Source organism: Xenopus tropicalis, chromosome 8 (genome assembly GCF_000004195.4).
Source record: "Xenopus tropicalis strain Nigerian chromosome 8, UCB_Xtro_10.0, whole genome shotgun sequence".
NCBI lineage: Eukaryota > Metazoa > Chordata > Amphibia > Anura > Pipidae > Xenopus > Xenopus tropicalis.
Genome location: NC_030684.2, coordinates 25,941,193 through 25,960,160, shown reverse-complemented (window position 1 = coordinate 25,960,160; position 18,968 = coordinate 25,941,193). Strand labels below are relative to the sequence as shown.

The window sequence follows — 18,968 nt, the reverse complement described above, 5'->3', positions numbered from 1 at the left end:
CATCTGCAAAACAGTTGTTCTCTTTTTGCATAATTTAAATTCCTGGCAGGGGAGGAGGAACTAAAACACTGATGTTGCAAATTGTAACACTGTAACAATGCTTACAGACAGCATGCAGAAACAACATAACCCACAATGCACTGCACTGTGATGTTCCTTTCCCTATTGACATGATGTTGCAGGGAATTGTAGGATTTGGACAGTTGACTACATTTTATTTGAGTCTCCAAGTAGTCAGCCAGATCAGCAGGAGAACAGGGGCCAGGCTTAGTGAACTGTTCCAAACCATATTATTACATTAGAACTCATAAAAAGCTTGTATATTTTTTAATCGATGTATTTTGCAAAGTTGATTAAAATTGTGTTTACTTTTCAAAAAGATTAAGTGTGTTTGGGTGGAGTTCCCCTTTAAGCTATTTTGGGGCCTTTTATGCTTATTTATTTGAGATCCTGGCTTCCAAAGGCAGATAAAATAACATTTAATGAATATATTTGCTGTCACTCAGGATCCAGTGGTTTTTTTTCAGTGAATAAAGAATGAAGTATTGTCCTATTCTCTTCATAGGTTTTTAAGAAGTCAGATGCCCAACCCCCAGAACCTCAAGGCTACAGCAGCTCCCTCAAAGGAGAGTGAAACGCAGCCCAATGGGAAAGAAAAAGAGCAAATCAACCCCTGGTGCCGTAGAGGTGGTGGGGTTATTTCCCAACTTCAACAGGTAATGTGTGTAGAAGAGTCACCAGGCCAGAACATATGTAGGAAGAGAAAAGGGGTTGAAGGTATATGACATTCATTCCATTCATGAAATGTGGATTTTTAAGGAGTTTTTGGATTTGGCCAAATATCGGATTTTCTGCGAAAGATTCAGATAAATACCAAGCTAAAGCTAAACCCACATTTACATATTCCAATCCAAAATGACTGCCTTATCCCTAAAAAAAACCCTGTTGGTTACATGTCTATGAAGATTTTCATTCATCCAGGTCATGGTATATCTAGTATAAATAAATTTAAAGCAACTGGACTTGTTTGGTAATCATTGAAGACATTTCACTACTCATCCGAGCAGCTTCTTCAGTTCAACTGACTGGTATGGGAAGTCCTCAGCATATATACTCTTCCACTAATCCAATCACAATGCTTGGTAATCCTTCCAAGGTCACCTTTCTGAAGAGTTACAAAGTGCCATTTGTGATTGGATTAGTGGAAGAGTATATATGCTGAGGACTTCCCATACCAGTCAGTTGAACTGAAGAAGCTGCTCGGATGAGTAGTGAAATGTCTTCAATGATTACCAAACAAGTCCACCTGTTGGTTACAGAATCTGGATTTTTTTTTTCTAAGCCAATGCTGCCCAAGGTTGTACATGAAGTGTACATGGAAGGGCTCATTTAAAAGGGTATAATATTGAATGTGCGACAAAAAGGACTGTATTTGGCCCATAATGCACCTTGCTCTATTATTTTTGCGCCTTCTGCTATTAGGTGCAATTTTCTTGAGCCCCATTCCGGAGGTCCAAAGATTTGTGCCTGACATAAATGAATGCAAGCCACCCCTGCCAAATAAGAAGTGGAATGTGGGTGGCCCATGGGGATCTACATGCATGTCCCATTAATAGAACACTATTCATAAGGGGATAAAATGTTTGCATATAAGGATTAAATAATTATTGAAAGAGCTTATCAGTCATTGCGCACTGGTAGGGTTGTATTTACATCAACTCCCAAGGATCTGTGCCACTTAAAGCAACAGCTTAAAGGTAATAAATCACTCCCCAGAAAAATACAATTTTCCCCAGCCTGGTGGGCATCCTGTAGTGTACCTATGGGGGAGCAGAATACCCTGTAGGGTTCTGATTGAAGTCCGGTGTCTCGTACAGCACCAGACCATAGCTTTGCCAATAGTCATGTAATTTTTAGCAATGATACTTTGGATGGACTTGGACATAGATGAACTACAAATGGACGTGGAACTTTGATTGCTGCTAGTGCTGATTATTACCTGAAGACCCCGATTGTTCTTTGAAGTTAGTTCCTCTCTCAGATGGCAAAAGGCTAAGTTAACGGTGATCCTTGTGTCCACACAAAATCCACTGAAGAAGCAAATCAAGTGGTTGCTACCAGAAGTGACTCCAAAAGGGTTTTTGATATGGTAGAAATCGACTAATCAGCCATTAATATTAAGGTTTGGAGTTATACTTGTATGCTAAAGCTCAAAACCAATAACAGACAGACTTGTCAAATGGGTTTGATGGTAGGGTCTTGTAGTATCAGTTGAGGTAGGTATGTATGTCTGGACCTTCTCAGCAGAAGAATAAAGTGATATATACCATTACCTTTTCAAACAAGGCACTGAAACAGCACATTTTTCCTCTTAGAACCCTGGAGTAATGGTTAGTCCTTCAGCCAGTTTCAGTCCACCCTCACAGCTGCAGGCTCTTCTGGAAGATAAGAAACATACAGTTGTGTTCCATCAAGTAAGTACCTCACTTTTGCAAAAAAAAAAAAGAAACATAATGGAAAGGGATCATAGAAAAAAACATATATATATATTTAGGCCCTTACATTTAATGAAAATCAGATTTTTTTTATGTTTGGAAAAGCTGAGGTGCCTTCAACCTGCATCAAAGGGCAATGGATGACATGGACACATATTTGGTTGAATCAGTTGCCACGTCAAAAAGTAAACAGACCACTATATATATATATTTTTTATATGTATATTTCAATACCTAGGGTGCATTGTGGTGCATTTACAGCAATAGTAGGTGCCTCATGGCATTAAATGCCAGAAACTTTCAGAGCCACATTGGCTGTCTCTGAGGTCCAGGTGGCCCTGCCTTAGAGCTCTATCCAGCACTATGAGGAAATGATGAGGGGAAGTCATATACAGAGCCCAAATGGATTATTAGGATTTTTGGGTTATCCCACATCATTTCATGACAGCACAGGACAGAGTTCTGGGAGTTCTGCATGGACCTCACAAGCGTCCACAGAGCAGGAGTAGGTCACATCCCACTGCACATGTGGATCCATGGCTTGGATGGTGCAGCCAAGAGGAATGGTGCAAAGGGGATAGGGGTCCTTACTGAAAATCCACCCTCTTAGGTGCAAGGTCTGCTGATAGGTATTTATGCTTTGATGTTTTCATTTGTGTCTCAGTTCAGATGTGCCCATACTTCTAGGACATGTATAGTGATATATAACTAGTGTTGGTTGGTTAAGGATTCTGGAAGCAGCAAGTCAAATACTGAGAATCCAGTCATTAAAGTTATGACCATTTGGATTTCCTAATTGAATTCCCATTCAGATTTCCTAATGGCATTTCTTATAATAAAATAAAATACTTTTTGGGGGCATATTTTCTCAATTCATTACTCTCTACCTATACATTTTTTGTGTTTTTACAGCTCTCAAGAGACACAGCCTCCCAGGCTCCCATAATCCATCTGTCACCGGCATCTTCCACTTCTATACTTAACCTGCAGCCTGCAAGGCTCTACCCTGTGATGGCCAAGCACAAAAGCCAGCATCCCATTGCACAAGGTGACTATACCCATACCATAATAAATTTGTATTTTACTTGGAAATATTATTTGGGGGTAATTTAACACGATTGAAAAGGCAGGTCAGAAATGCACCACAGTCCAATCTCTCCCTACTATACCTGCTATCCCACAGCCACAGTCCCTTCCCAGAGGCTATTATCCCCCCCACTGCTACTATAGGCACCATCTCTCCCTACTATACCTGCTATCCCACAGCCACAGTATCTTCCCAGAGGCTATTATCCCACTGCTACTATAGGCACAATCTCTCCCTACTATACCTGCTATCCCACAGCCACAGTCCCTTCCCAGAGGCTATTATCCCCCTACTGCTACTATAGGCACCATCTCTCCCTACTATACCTGCTATCCCACAGCCCCAGTCCCTTCCCAGAGGCTATTATCCCCCCACTGCTACTATAGGCACCATCTCTCCCTACTATACCTGCTATCCCACAGCCCCAGTCCCTTCCCAGAGGCTATTATCCCCCCACTGCTACTATAGGCACCATCTCTCCCTACTATACCTGCTATCCCACAGCCACAGTCCCTTCCCAGAGGCTATTATCCTACTGCTACTATAGGCACCATCTCTCCCTACTATACCTGCTATCCCACAGCCACAGTCCCTTCCCAGAGGCTATTATCCCACTGCTACTATAGGCACCATCTCTCCCTACTATACCTGCTATCCCACAGCCACAGTCCCTTCCCAGAGGCTATTATCCCCCCACTGTTACTATAGGCACCATCTCTCCCTACTATACCTGCTATCCCACAGCCCCAGTCCATTTCCTATTATCCCACTGCTACTATAGGCACCATCTCTCCCTACTATACCTGCTGTATCACAAGCCACAGTCCCTTCCCAGAGGCTATTATCCCACTGCTACTATAGGCACCATCTCTCCCTACTATACCTGCTGTATCACAAGCCACAGTCCCTTCCCAGAGGCTATTATCCCCCCACTGCTACTATAGGCACCATCTCTCCCTACTATACCTGCTATCCCACAGCCACAGTCCCTTCCAAGAGGCTATTATCCCCCCCACTGCTACTATAGGCACCATCTCTCCCTACTATACCTGCTGTATCACAAGCCACAGTCCCTTCCCAGAGGCTATTATCACCATTGATACTATAGGCACAATCTCTCCCTCCTTTTTTTCTAAATCAAAGTAAGTAGAAGATAATACGCCCTCCGGTAAGAGACTAAAGTCTGTCAAGTGGTAGGTAGGATACACACCCAGAACATGTCAGATCTTTGATCCACCCTGGACAAGTTTGTCCTTGGCAAGCTGATCGCAATCTGTGTGTTTTGCTTCAGGATTCAATCTTACTAGCCTGGGTTGGGCGCCACAGGAAGCGCGGCTGAGAAAACCAGAAGAGGTTATCCTGGGTAAAAATACTTTTACATCCTCATCTTTGTGCCATTCACCACCCATCAATACTGTGAAGACCCAGAAGAAAGCTGGAGGACAGAACAAGGAGAGGTTAGTGCATTGGTTTGTAGCTAATGGTAAGTTAGAACCACTTGTACTCGCTCTTCCCATGATCCTTCACTTTTTCTCTTCCCATAATGCTTTGCTGTTTCTCTTCCCATAATGTTTTCCTTTTCTCTACCCATAATCCTATGGGTAGGAAGAAAGCTGGAGGACAGAACAAGGAGAGGTTAGTGCATTGGTTTGTAGCTAATGGTAAGTTAGAACCACTTGTACTCACTTTTCCCATGATCCTTCACTTTTTCCTCTTTCCATAATGCTTTGCTTTTTCTCTTCCCATAATGTTTTGCTTTTCTCTACCCATAATCCTATGTTTTATCAACTTGACTAAAGGTGACCATACACGGTAAGATCCGCTCATTTGGCATTCATTTGCCGATATCCCCACCTACAGTTGGGCGATATCAGACTAATTCAGTCATTTGACCCTGGGGCCAAATGATTGAATTAGAAAGACAGGTGTAGACACCATCGGTATTAACGAGCTGATGTGGTCACCAATCAGAAGGAAAAATCAAACCTGCCCAATTGAGATCTGCCGATTTCAGGCCAGATGTCGGACGGACAGGCCCATCGTTCGTGCCCATAAATGGGCAGATAAGCTGCCAAATTATCGGTAGCTAGAATCGGCCCGTGTATGGCCACCTAAGGTGACCCCAGCCTTCAAGTTACCAACCAGTTGAATTTACCTGGGCTATTTCAGGGGATGTCCTTTAGTACTTAAAACGGCAATACCTAGGGACATATGAGTTGATGGCTGGACCACTCATGAATGAATTATATGTCTACTGGTCTGTGTGCAAGCTTAAAACAAAGCCTGCTCAATACACAACCAGCGCTCAGTCACTATGATGTGGTGACTGGCTGATTAGCTGCAAAGACCTTTCTGGAATTCCTAATTTGGAAACAGGAGAGGCGGGTGGCAACCCTAGGTACCACACTGCTCAGTTGGGTTCAGATCTTCTCTTTTTTGATGATGGTCTAGCAGCCTCAGTACTATTATGACTGGCAGGTTTACAGAAGAACAAAACCTTGGAGGCCTCTCAAACCCCAGTAGAATTGCCCAACTGCACACCCTCTTACTTCCATGTACATGTACCACAGTAGGGTTGGGGCTTGATATCCCTTTCCGAGCAGTCTTATTCCAGGAGCATGCATAGCTGAAGCCAACCCAGACCTGGCTTCACCTGTGCAAACTTCTGGTTGGCTATAGCAGAGAAGGGGACATAAAGCATGATACTGCACTACTCTTCTTTATAAGGACAAGTACACGATCTGTGTTGTATAAGGGGTCCCCAATGGTGCAGTTCTTGAGGGGGTTGATGGCTTCTGGAGTGGGTCTATGGTTTTAACAAGGCTTTTGTTCTTCTTTATTATGGAATGCCTTTTGAAGACTGGGTACAACAACTAAGGTGTCATAATTCAATTTGAACAGTTAAGTTGAATAAGTAAGTAGGCAGAACTTACCAGGATGTGGGGAAAGCCCATTATAACTTATATTAATAGTTATCCAATACCCAATGAGTTACTGAGGCATGCCAGTATGGTCAGTGTTACCCTAGGTAAGACCTAAGCCTGGCTTGGCAATCTCTGGCTCCTGGCAAAAGCCAGGGGGCTGCTGTATGATGCCATTAAAAGTCACTATTTATTAAAACCAGTCAGTTATTTATCAAAAAATCAGAAGTTAAAAAAGCACGTGCTGTAAAAAGTTGTCGAAAAGTCACGAAAAGCTCAATTTTTTCGACAACGGTAAGCGCAACTTTTTTTACTTGACGCACAAACCAGCTTCAAAATACCCAAAACCCTCAAAGACCACGAAGCAAAGAAAGATCTTCCACTAGCAAAAAGGAACAATTGCCATTGACTTCTACATGACTTTGACAGGTTTTAGATGGAGAGTTTTCAGATTCAGAATTCTGACGGAATGGTCTTATAATAAATCTCTGAAAAGTCCCCACTGGGGCTTTTTCGGGTTCGCGAAGGTTATGGGTTATTAAATGCCCCCCTTAGTGTCAGGGTCTGTTGTGAATCCCAGTTCGGACCTGGGGAGACACCAGCATCACCTAGAAAGCCACTAACCCTCAGAGGATGCTGGGAGTTTACTATTGGTTAACCTTGAATAATGGATAAGCCTGAAACAGGCATCTCCCCCCACACTGCTTAGATCTAGAAGCCAGTGTTTGAAATACAGCAGCCGGGAGCAACTTCATTTTTATTCATCTTCGTTCATATTCGTGCGTCTTCTGAAGCACTGGAGTGTGTCTGCCTTTCGCCTTTTATATATTCATCCATATTCATTGCACAATGGGAAAAAGTGACTTTTTTTTCTTTGTCTTGCTGAGCATATGTATGTATTTCCCATTTTTAACTGCCCAAATTGTCCAAATTAGCATTGCTGACAAGCTATGCTTCCCCTTGGGATCCACCCCTTGTGCCTTATGTTTATTCAGCACCTCCATTGTGACTGTGCAGGATAAAAGTACCCGCTGTGGTACATAGGGGAATCTAGACAAAAGGGACACGTTTTCTGCCTCTCATTTTAGAGGTCATTACCCAGAACCCCTTGCTGTGCCTTCTGTTCCGTTATTAACTCCTGTGTGAATTGCAGACGCCTGCAGACAGGATTTTATTTCATCGGTAGAAAAATGGACGCCAAGTTGTTGCCAAACCCAAATATTTCTTCACGTGTCTTTACTGTCTGTGCGATATTAATCACTTGATGCCTGGCATGGCAGCGTCTCCCTCGTCTCGCAGCCAGGAGACAGTGGGAAGTGGCGTGCTTTCTGTTCATGATAGTGAGAATAGGTAACTGCCCCACCCAAGCGCCTCAAATGTCGCTGCAGGACATAATCCCCCATTATCCACCCCACTTAACATTCCTGGAAATAGTCCTTGTATCATGTACCAGTGCCAGACATGCCTCCTCCTCTTACACACCCACACACACGGCATCTCCTTGCATGAACTCAGGTACCTTAATCACTCATTATTAGACAGCAAGGACCTGCGGTGCAGTCACTCATTTGTAATCATTATTTAGGGCACAAGTTTCCAGACTATGTGGCTGGCCCCCCTCTGGGGGAAGGCGTGGGTTAATGCATTATATAGCAGCCCAGCCTGAAGGCCAGTTAAGGTGAGATTTGGTGTGAGTGCTTATTTGTGCCCCGGAGATAAGGGGCCCAATCATCATCCATCTTTAGTCCCAAACTTCATGTGGTTCTAGTTCATAGCTGTACGGACTATGGAGTGCACTTTCTAACTGCTGCCACTAAATCTCCCCAGGCACCTTTACAGTGACCATCATCTGGATGACAAAAGCACAGTGCAATGCCTTCTCCAGACAGAAGTGGTGCACAGACTAGAAGAAAAGGTGAGTAACCAATACCCACAGCTCTATAACATTGTGTCCCATGTGTACCATGTTTCTGCCATCTGGAGCAACAGTCCCAGTAGGATCCATAAGTCTCTATTATCCCAGTTACCTTTGACATCAGGAAGCTACTTTCTGTAACTGAATGGCAACAGATGCCAACAGTGGAGCTCATCTCATAAAATGGGACATAAAACATACAGACTGAAGCCCACATACCTAGGAGAGCTTAACCACATGAAAGCCCAGCACCCTTGGCTAATAGTTGGCTGGAGGACCACATGGTAGGGATTCCTACTTCATGAAGCAAGGGCCAAACATTAGGCTGGGTCAGCCATGAGAACTAATGTGCTGATTTTTTATTGCAGCTTGCTGTAGAGAAACAGAGACTCCATGACATGCAAAGCCAGATGAGTGGGAAGCTGAACACACACGACGTCACTCCGTCTGTAAGTCACCTGTACCTGCTTCTGATCAGGCTTCCAATGTTATCTGACAGCTAATACGATCCTGGAGGGGGGGGGGGGGGGATTGAATTTGGCAACAGCTGGTGTTTGAGCTAGTTTGTAAGGCTTAAACACACCTTCTGATATCCGTGTCCCCTTTTGTGCCCTGTACAGAAGCAGAGGGAATGTGGCCTTATTCTGCACCCGACCCACCCCACTATCTCGCCATGGTCCAGCCTCGATCTCTCCAGCCCCCTGCAAAAGGAATTCTCTGACACCATCATGGCGCTAAGAAGGCAGCTTTGGGAGGGCAGCAGCCTCAATATATTTCAGAGTTAGTATCTTTTATGTCATTGCAATTGAAACACAGGTTTATTTTATGTTATTCCCAACATAAAACTCACAGGAACACAGTTCATCAACTTGTTCAAAACTTGTCCCTTTTTGGGTAACTTACACACTCTGGAACCTTTTTGGGGTTTTTACCGCTCCAGGCAGCTAATAGATCCCATACCTGTATTCATCATAGTCCTTACCACCAAGGAAGGAACAATTTACAGCAGTTTTTGTATTAGCTGAGCAGTCACTGCTTCCTCTATAGTGACACCCCTGGATGTGCATTCTGCTGCATTGTCCATGCCCATAGTTTCCATTGAGTAGTCCCTGATTTGACATGCACAGCTCAAGGTTATGGAGGCATTTCCCTACTGAATCCTCTGATTTAAGAAAATAGAAGAACAGAAAATCTCCCATCTCATCAGTTTCTTTGTCTCTGCCGAACGCAGGAAAAGACCTTTTGGATAAGGATTTAATACTAAACAAGGTCACCTGATTGTATCAGCCTCATAGTGATTTCCCAGTGGTACCACTGACAAACACTGTCTCTGGGTTTTACACCTTCACTATGGCTGGGCACTTGATTGTCCACAATCCTTGTTTCCTTAAACATGGCACATTCCTTCCATTCCTCCTTTATTAAATGCATTTTTATTATTTGCAGACATGGCTAACTGCATGGAATATTACAAAACAAACAACGTCCGACCTCCATTCACGTACGCCTCACTCATTCGATGGGTAAGTGCATCTAACAAATAGGTGAGACCCTGTGCTCATGTTTGTATACACCAGGGATATCTCATAAGCCACACTCAGATGTAAAATGTGTTGGTGAGCCATGCAAGCATGAAAGACATTCTTTGGGGATGCTACACAAGGGCTTTGATTGGCCCCATGTGGACTGCTAGCCTGCAGGAGGCTCTACTTGGAGTAAAACTGTTTCTCTGTGTTTTCAAAATGTGCTTCCAAGCTAGAGATTTAAAAATGGGCACCTACTTTGAGGCCACTGGGAGCAACATCTAAGGGGTTTCTTGCAAGCCACTGGTTGGGGATCACTGGTATAGAATTTGGAGGGAAGGGAAGGAGCGTGGTGGCATTGTACAATAGCAATACTGACTGGGCTTCATGCAACAGTTCCTTCACCACCATTCTGCAATACCCAAATACATTTTTTCTAAGATATTTTTAAGAGATTATCAATGACTGTAATGTAATGGCATAGCTGTAATGGCCAGTTACCAGAATTCTGACCACACAAAATATTCTCCCCCCAAACACTTGCATTTCAGTGGTAGCTTCCACAGTAGACAGACTAACCTAATATCACCACGTGCAATAAGTGTTAGCTGGAGTGGTGTAAAGGGCACTGGAGCAGTGGAACGTTGTGGGTTTGGCAGATGCCAGGAGAACATTGGAGCAGTGGAACATTGTGGGTTTGGCAGATGCCAGGAGAACATTACCTACCTGAAACAAAAGCCAACAGTCACATTTGGTGGAGAAGGATTAATATTCTGGTGCTGTTTTTTATAATTTGTGTTAGGAGGGCCTCTAGTTTTAGTCAGAGCAAACCTGAAGGCTACAGGGTACAATGACATTCTAGACAATTCTGTAATTCCTTCTTTGTGGAGCAGTTTGGGGGAAGGCTCTTGCCTATTTCAGCACAATATTGCCCCCAATACACAAAGTCAGGTGCATACAGAATGGGTTTGCTGAGATGGGAGTAGAAGAACTTGAGTAGCCTGCACAGAGCCCAGATCTCAACCCAACTGAAACCCTTTGGGATGAATTAGAACCCTGACTGAGAGCCAGACCTGATCCCCATCTCGGGGTTGGACTGGGGTGTGCAGGGCCCACTAGAGGAGGGAGGTCCAGGTTGGAATGCTAATGCTTGCTGGCGGGGATCAGCTCTGGGTCAGATGGGCCCATCCTATTTTTTCATGGTGTTCCAGTCTGACCCTGAACTCACTAATGCCCTTATTGCTGCATGGGAGTAAATCCCACCGCCAATATTCCAAAATCTAATAGGGGCAGTTATAGCAGCAAAGGGAGGGGCAACTGCGTATTAATCCCATTAGTTTGGGAATGGGATGTTGGACAGCAGGTGCCCAAATACTTTGGCCATAGAGTACACTACCCTTAGATGACATATACTGTATGTATAAATGAACTATGCATACAAAGAAGCCATATTGTTTGCATTTTGATGTTATTTCCCCCTCATACTTTCCTGTTAGCCTTAGGGCAGGAAAACATTAACTATATAAAGAATAATTCAGTTTTATTTGTTTGAGGAAAATGAGCCATGAATGAGCTTCTCTGAAGGCTACAAATGTTCCCGTGTCTGAGAAGCAACATGTGTGTGTTTTTATTAGGCGATATTGGAGTCCCCGCAGAAGCAGCTGGCACTAAACGAGATCTACCACTGGTTTACTAGAATGTTTGCCTTCTTCAGATATAACACAGCCACATGGAAGGTAATGTACTGCTTAGTAATGCTTAATAACCACCCCCTCCCCCAGGAAGATGCTGAACATCAAGCATCAAAGCTTTGCATTTATATTAAGTTGCTATTGTCCGGGTTGCATTCAGAAATTGTGGCCGACCTAACCACTCTTCAGTTGTTCCAAACCCCGCCCTTATCTGGCCAAACCCCATTGGGTGTTGGCACCCAAGGCAAGTGTTACAATCTGTACCATCCTACAGTCTCACCAAACCATTGGCCACTTTTAGGAGCAGTTAGTAGCACTTTATAAATAAAGATATACATACATATAGTAAGGAGAGACAAGAATCTGGTTTACTCATAAGCTTTTTAAATAGTTTGTGTTGCTATCAGTGAATACATTTTCTGGAATTGCACTCCTTCCATTCCCAACAGGGGAAAGGCGCCCCTAATTCTCGAGGCTAATCTCAGGGGATAGAAATAGGAATATTTATATATACTAAGGAGCACATTGTGGGAACCCTCAGCCTAGCAGTTGACAGTAAGTAGATTACTTATTAGAGTAGTAGATTTTCTGTGGTGCAAAGTCTCCTAGGAGTATGGCAGCGCCCCAACAATGTATAGAACAAAACAGAAATAGAGACTGCACTCAAGCAAAATTTCAGCTGGGGAGCTTACCCGTTTATCATGCCAATGTACCACAAAAAAAAATCAACGTTTCGGGGGGGGGGGGGGGGCACTCCCTCCCTTCGTCAGGACGAAGGAAAAAAATGTTTTTTGAATTATTTTTTTTTGAGTTCCAGACTTAACAGCTGTCTTTTCCACAGCTACTGTGTGCTGAGGCCTTGGCACTGGGGTATGGTGCAAACTTCTGATAAGCTGGAGATACTGGGGGCTGTTTTCTATGAACCCAGATGCAAGTCCTAGAGCCCAAAGCACAGCCCTTAATGCTTGTTCAAAGAGGAGGTAAAGACCTACCTGCCTCCCAGCACCCGCCCTCTGTGAATCTAGTGCTTCGGAACACAGGCAGTGCATCATGGGGTACACAACTCCATTTGGAGCGCAGACTCTTCTGAACCACAATGTGCAGCTACAGCTATGAACCACAATGTTCACTTATAGCTCTAATCCGTAATGTGCAGTTGTAGTTCTAAACCACAATGCGCAGCAATAGCTCTGGATCGCAATCTTCCATTATAGCTCTGGGCCACAATTTGCAGTTGACCTCTGAACAGCAATGCACAGTTATTCCTCTGAACCTCAATCTTCCATTATAGCTCTGAACCACAATCTCCCATTATAGCTCTGGGCCGCAATGTGCAGTTGAACTCCAGCAACCAAAAGGTTACATTGTAGTAAAAAATCCCTAATTGATCATTTATACATTCATAGTTATATGGTTAGAAGTTTGAGTGTAGATTTTTGCAGGTGAAGGTGTAGGGAAAGTTCCAAAACAGACGAGGAGAAGCAGGAAGTGAAAGTGCCATCGCTGAAAGAAAGGTTAATGCCGTTACAGCAGTGCAGCACAGTGGCAAAGCCAGCAGGAACTAGAAAGTGAAATCAGATAAGAAACACTTCTGGCCTTTCCCTCCTAAAGGGAAACAGGATATTTTAATTACCCCACGTCTGTTAGGGTTCTTAGTGGGGAAACATTTATATTTAGATTTAAAGGGGAACTCCAACCGAACGCAATGGTTTTAAAGTCATGTGCGAATATAACTGCAACTGTATCCAGCTGTTTCTATTCTCAGTGCTGCTGGTTCTGACTCCAGAAACAATGTAACAGACCTGGACGACAACTGACAAAAGCAGAGAACAGAAAGGGATAAACAAACAGTGATTTCAATTGAAATTAGAGATCTACAGTATGTAATTGGCTTAGAATGATATTTTGGATTTTGGGTGGAATTACTGTGCAGGCCGGAACTTTTATTTTATATTTAAGCAAACAATGCCACATGGGTGCCCTACACCCAAAAATGGTTGGTCAGTTTAGATCAAAGTGTTCAGACTGGAGGACTATCATGAACTCCAAGTAGATAGCTTCAGTTAGAATCCAGCTTGGGGTGTTGCTGAGATAGAGAGGGAGCTAGTCATGGAGCAGGGCCCCCATCAGGAATCATGGGGATTACCACTCCAGGGGTCCGGGACCTCCATTCACTAGCCCAATGATCCCCCTTCCTGAATAGTACTACCAATGAAAAAATAAGTCCCCCAGGAATGCACAAATTCGTCCTTGATCTACTATAAACCATGCCTATTATAGCAAACCCCTGCCCACCCCCCTCCAGCCACGCCCCTTTGTGTCATGTGAATCACACTTTCATGTCTCTTGGGGCTCCATCTGCTCCATCTGACTGGAGTGACCCCTGCAGCTCCCTCATGGAAGCCCTTTCAAGGACAGTCAGCAGTGCTTCTGCCATAGAAACTTCCAGTCAAAGTGTTATTTTAAACCACAATATCCAATTAAATGAGAAATGATAGCCTACTAGCCTTACAGGGAATATTCCCCTATCCCAAGTTCACTTACACGTAGACAGTCACGTCAGTTGTTTGTGCCCCGGGCGCCCCGTGCCTTTGAGCCGCAGATCTGTGTATGTCTATGAGTGTTCCCATCTGCTAGTCCATAAGAAAACAAACATTTGTTTATAAGGAAAGGCTTGGGATGCTCGGAAACAACATAAACCCAGAGCATGTGGCTACAATCACTACAGCATCTCTGGCTCGTACACTGTGCACAGAAATTGGCCATTGTGCGCAGTCCTTTTCAGCTGTTTTCGAAGGGTAATTGCCTGGTATTCTTCTAGAGAACCAGGGAGGAAATGTAGCATCCATGGGCCCCACTACTTCACTGCAATATCCTTATGAGGTGTGGGTGCAGGTAGGTTGGGGGAAGGGTTGCCACCTTTTTTTTGCTATTAATATCGGCCTTTATGTTGGAGGCGGTGGTGATGTCCCTTGGAGGGTTAGGAAATGGGCTGGCTAGGCAGGGGAATGGCTGGGCAGGTATAATGGGCAGGGCAGAGGCTAGCCTTTATGTAAAAGGGGGTGATCTGCCACAGGAAAATTCAGAGAAGGGAGAGATTATAAATATACCTACCAATATTGTAGGTATATTTGTAATTCTGGCACTGGCTCTAGCTGGAGATTTGCCAGCCGGCCACATACTGGCTAGGTGGGCAACCCTAGTATGCGGGAAATCATGGGACCTTAACGGGTTTCCTCACCTCCAGCACCCCTGCAGCAACTGCTCCGCCCTGCTATTGTGCCACTAATGAGAAATACAGAGTAAATAAAGGAGTACCTTAGGCTGATATATTGTGGTAAAACTTGCCCTTTAAAACTATACCTAAAAAAAGATGACTTTATTCACACCTGTCCTTATTCAGGTGGAAGAGTACAGTGAGTCAGGCCTGAATACACCGTATACAACAAAACCTGCTGTCCAACATAGGCTCAGTGGCTTCTGGGAAATGGCATCTTGTATTCAGATTTAGAACTTCATTTCAGTCTCCCAGACTGGGAAAAATGTTCTTATGAAGGTGCTGAGAGCCTTAATGAGTGGGAAAATGTTAGTTTAGGATTGAGACTTGTGCCTGACTGACCAAAAAAAAAAAAGGGGTGCTGAATATAGGGTATAGGGGCAAGGGAAGGGCGTGTGGTGCCAAAACATGTCCCTCTTTTTAACAGGTGGATGTATTTTATTTCTCTTTAGCTTTTTCCATGAATTCAATGAAGATATTTCTAGTTCAGCCCCATTGTTTCACCTCTTCCTCTATCACCTGCCATTATCCTGCTGTTGTGTTACAACCGCCTAAAGCCTCCTGTAAGCTGATGCATAGAGGCCCCTAATAGCCAATCTTAGCCCTTATTTGGCACCTCCATGAACTTTTATGGTGCTTGTGTTGCTCTCCAAGTCTTTTTACATTTGACTGTGGCTCACGAGTAAGAAAGGTTGGGGACCCCTGCTCTAAGGACACTGGGAAGGGGAGGGGGGTGATGAATAAACATGGAACTACTGCTTGCTGCTCCTTTCTAGCAGAAAGCAAACATCCAACACTGGTCTCAATCCTAAACTAACATTTTCCCATCAATAAAGGATCTCAGCGTCTTCCCAGGAACACGCTGCCCAGTTTGGCATCCTGAAATTAAGTTCTAAATCTGATTACAAGATGCCATTTCACAGAAGCCACTGGCGATTTCTCTCAGCTTGTGTTGGACATGTTTGTCCGAAAGGGTCCTGGGCCTGGCTGATTGTCAGGACTTTCCTACCTGAATAGGAAAAGGTATAGATAGTCATCTTTAGCTATAGATTTTAAAGGGCAAATCTTCCCACAATATATCAGCCTAATACTCCTTTATTTGCTCCTAATTTCTCATTAGTGGCACAACGCAGGGCAGAGCAGACCCAGCTGCTGCTTCAGGGGTGCAGGAGGAGAGGTGACCTGATAAGATCCCACAATCCCCCACCCAACACACTGTAACGTATGCTTCCCTAAAGGCATTTGTTCTAATCCAAGCTTGTTTTCATCCCCCAGAATGCAGTGCGGCACAACCTGAGTCTCCATAAGTGCTTTGTGCGAGTTGAGAATATTAAAGGGGCTGTGTGGATGGTGGACGAGTTGGAATTCCAAAGGAAGAGGGGCGTGAGAAATTCCCGCTGATACTTAATGCTTCCACTGGCTCCTGTACACAGGTTTCCTTGTGCCAAGTGTTGAGTAGGTCCTTTCTTATTCGTTAAACTGCACCCTGATCCCTTCTCAGACTGCACTGGAACTTGATATCCAGGACAACCAGTGTCACATGAGTCTGAAAAATGGGGTCTGACAACCGCATGAATTTTAATAAATAAACATGGTGAAATTAAACTTGTGTTGCGTGTGCCTCACCCCAAGGTACCACATGGTCTAGCTTGCACATTATCATTATTATATATTATAGTAAAGTGACCAATCACTGTGAGCCTTTTTAAAACATCATTGGTTGCCACATGGTGGTTGCAGGTTATTGTCTCCCCCAGTTTCCCTTTGTGTAGCAACCAATGTCTGAAGAAGGCTCAAGGTAAGTGACTAAGCCACCAAGTATCTCTGTTCACTCAAACACCCTGATTGACAAGCAGCACAGAATGCTGCCTTCTGTTGGCACAAGAAGGCTCGCACTGAGTGGCTAAGCCACCAACTTTTGCAGTTTGCACAAACATCCATTTGTTTTACAAGCAGCACAGTGTACTGCCTTCTGCTGGGATAGAATATATACACTTGTAGTTGTATCATAATTACAATGGCAGGTTATTGTCTTCCCCACTGTTCCTATCTGCTATAGCAGTGCTGTCCAACTGGCGGCCCGCAACCCCCCTCTGTGTGGGCCCCCCCCACCTGTCTGGCTGCTTTGATGGTTTACCTTTATGTAAGATTTAAATGGTATCAGTACTGAGATTAACTGGCCCCCTGCATGTTTTTCACCTCAGATTCAGGCTGTAATCCCCCTGTATTGCTTAAAAATGTAATCCCCTGTGTTGTTCACACCTTTTAATCCCTGCATTGTTCACCCCCTGCAGTGGTCACACCTTGGACTCGGGCTGTAATCACCCCCATTTTTCACCTATTCACACCTCAGACATTGCATGTACTGCCTGGACTATGCTGACTATGTGTATGGCACACACACAGGCAGCATAGGGTAGGCAGATTATGGCTCATAGGCAGCATAGGGCAGGGAGGGTATGGCACACACAGGCAGCATAGGGCAGGTAGAGTATGGCACACACAGGCAGCATAGGGCAGGTAGAGCATGGCACACAAAGGCGGCATAGGGCAGGCAGAGTATGGTACACACAGGCAGCATAGGACAGAGTATGGCACACACAGGCAGCATAGGGCAGAGTATGGCACACACAGGCAGCATAGGGCAGGTATAGTATGGCACACACAGGCAGGGTAGGGCAGGCAGAGTATGGCACACACAGGCAGTGTAGGGCAGGTATAGTATGGCACACACAGGCAGGGTAGGGCAGGCAGAGTATGGCACACACAGACAGCATAGGGCAGGCTGAGTATGGCACACACAGGCAGTATAGGACAGGCAGAGTATGGCAGACAGCATAGTATAGACAGAGTGCTGCCAGTGTGTGCCAGACTCTCCCTGCCCTATGCTGCCTGTGGGAGGTGAACCTGGTAGGAGTTTGTTCTGGGAGTTTGTTAGCAGTTGGAAATAGCCATTAAATGGTCCCTAAGATATGTAATTATGTGCTGGGGGTTGCTGTGCTATTACAATTAATTTACCCTTAACAGCCGTCATAATGGCAATAAATGGTATCAGTCTTCCCAGATATGTACTGTTATATCCTGTGGATAAAATACTTTGGGACCAGTTTTCTGCAACCTAGACTTTTGCATGTGTAGTTGCAGTAGCATTCAATAAGAATAGGTACAGAAATAAAAGCCCATCCCACTATATTAAATAGGCAAATGAATTCACACTGGTGCTATCAGAGCCCCTGAGCAGTAGGGCCAGTGTACCATAAGCATCACCCTTGACCCTTTGCTGCAAGTTTGTCTGCCTCACAGGGAGGTGCAAAATTCTTCCTTTGGGTACTAATGACCAACATAGAATTCCCCTCAGCCAATTAATGACCTTCAATCTTGTCTGTCACCAACCAAGGCACAACAGGTACTACCGGACCCCAATGAATGAATATCAGTTCTGCTGCTATAACAACAGTGGGTGCTGCACAGATGTGTGTCCTTTTTCAACCTAAACTACTATGTTACAAGAAATTCCAAATGAGACACAAATACTGGTTGATTCAGAAGCTAAGGAGGGCCCTATTCATTAAAGCTTACAATCTAAAAGGCAAGAGGGGTGCCCCTGGAACTTTTCTACACTCTTGCAGTGGCGGTACACTTTTAATGACTGAGAAGCCCGGGGAAAGGAAAACTACCACTGGGATCAGATAATCATTTCCAAGAAATCGCTTCATCTAGAAGCAAACACTAGCCAGAAGAGCTGAACACAGGCCTTGTTTCACATGTGGCTCTGTACTGCCCTCTACAGCTCATCTGGAAAAGTGCTATACACAATAAACATTTTTTAAATGGGCTTTCCCCCCCTCTTTTGTGCAACCCAAATGGCAGGCCCTAGCTGCCTGCAGGAGCATTGGGCTCATACCCACAGTATTGATCTGTAGTCCCAGTATGCACCTAGGGAAGGCTTGTGCAAGCCCTACCATTCTATGTACCCCCAAGGCTTCCGACCAATCTGATTTCTGCTGCCTTATTTTCATATGGTGACCGCATTTTTTGAAACACATGAAAACAATTTAC

The 18,968-nt window shown here is 44.4% G+C and overlaps 1 protein-coding gene across 1 annotated transcript; it reads left to right on the top strand.

Annotated features, from left to right (window-relative positions):
* The first annotated feature begins 547 nt into the window (after positions 1-547).
* foxp3 (forkhead box P3) lies at positions 548-16,514 on the top strand. Its single transcript, XM_031892184.1, has 10 exons — positions 548-716; positions 2,376-2,474; positions 3,408-3,543; positions 4,874-5,039; positions 8,331-8,418; positions 8,787-8,867; positions 9,039-9,198; positions 9,865-9,941; positions 11,576-11,677; positions 16,185-16,514. Exons 1-10 carry the CDS (start codon positions 582-584, stop codon positions 16,308-16,310), a joined length of 1,170 nt encoding a protein of 389 aa, XP_031748044.1. The 5' UTR covers positions 548-581; the 3' UTR covers positions 16,311-16,514.
* Positions 16,515-18,968: the final 2,454 nt, after the last annotated feature.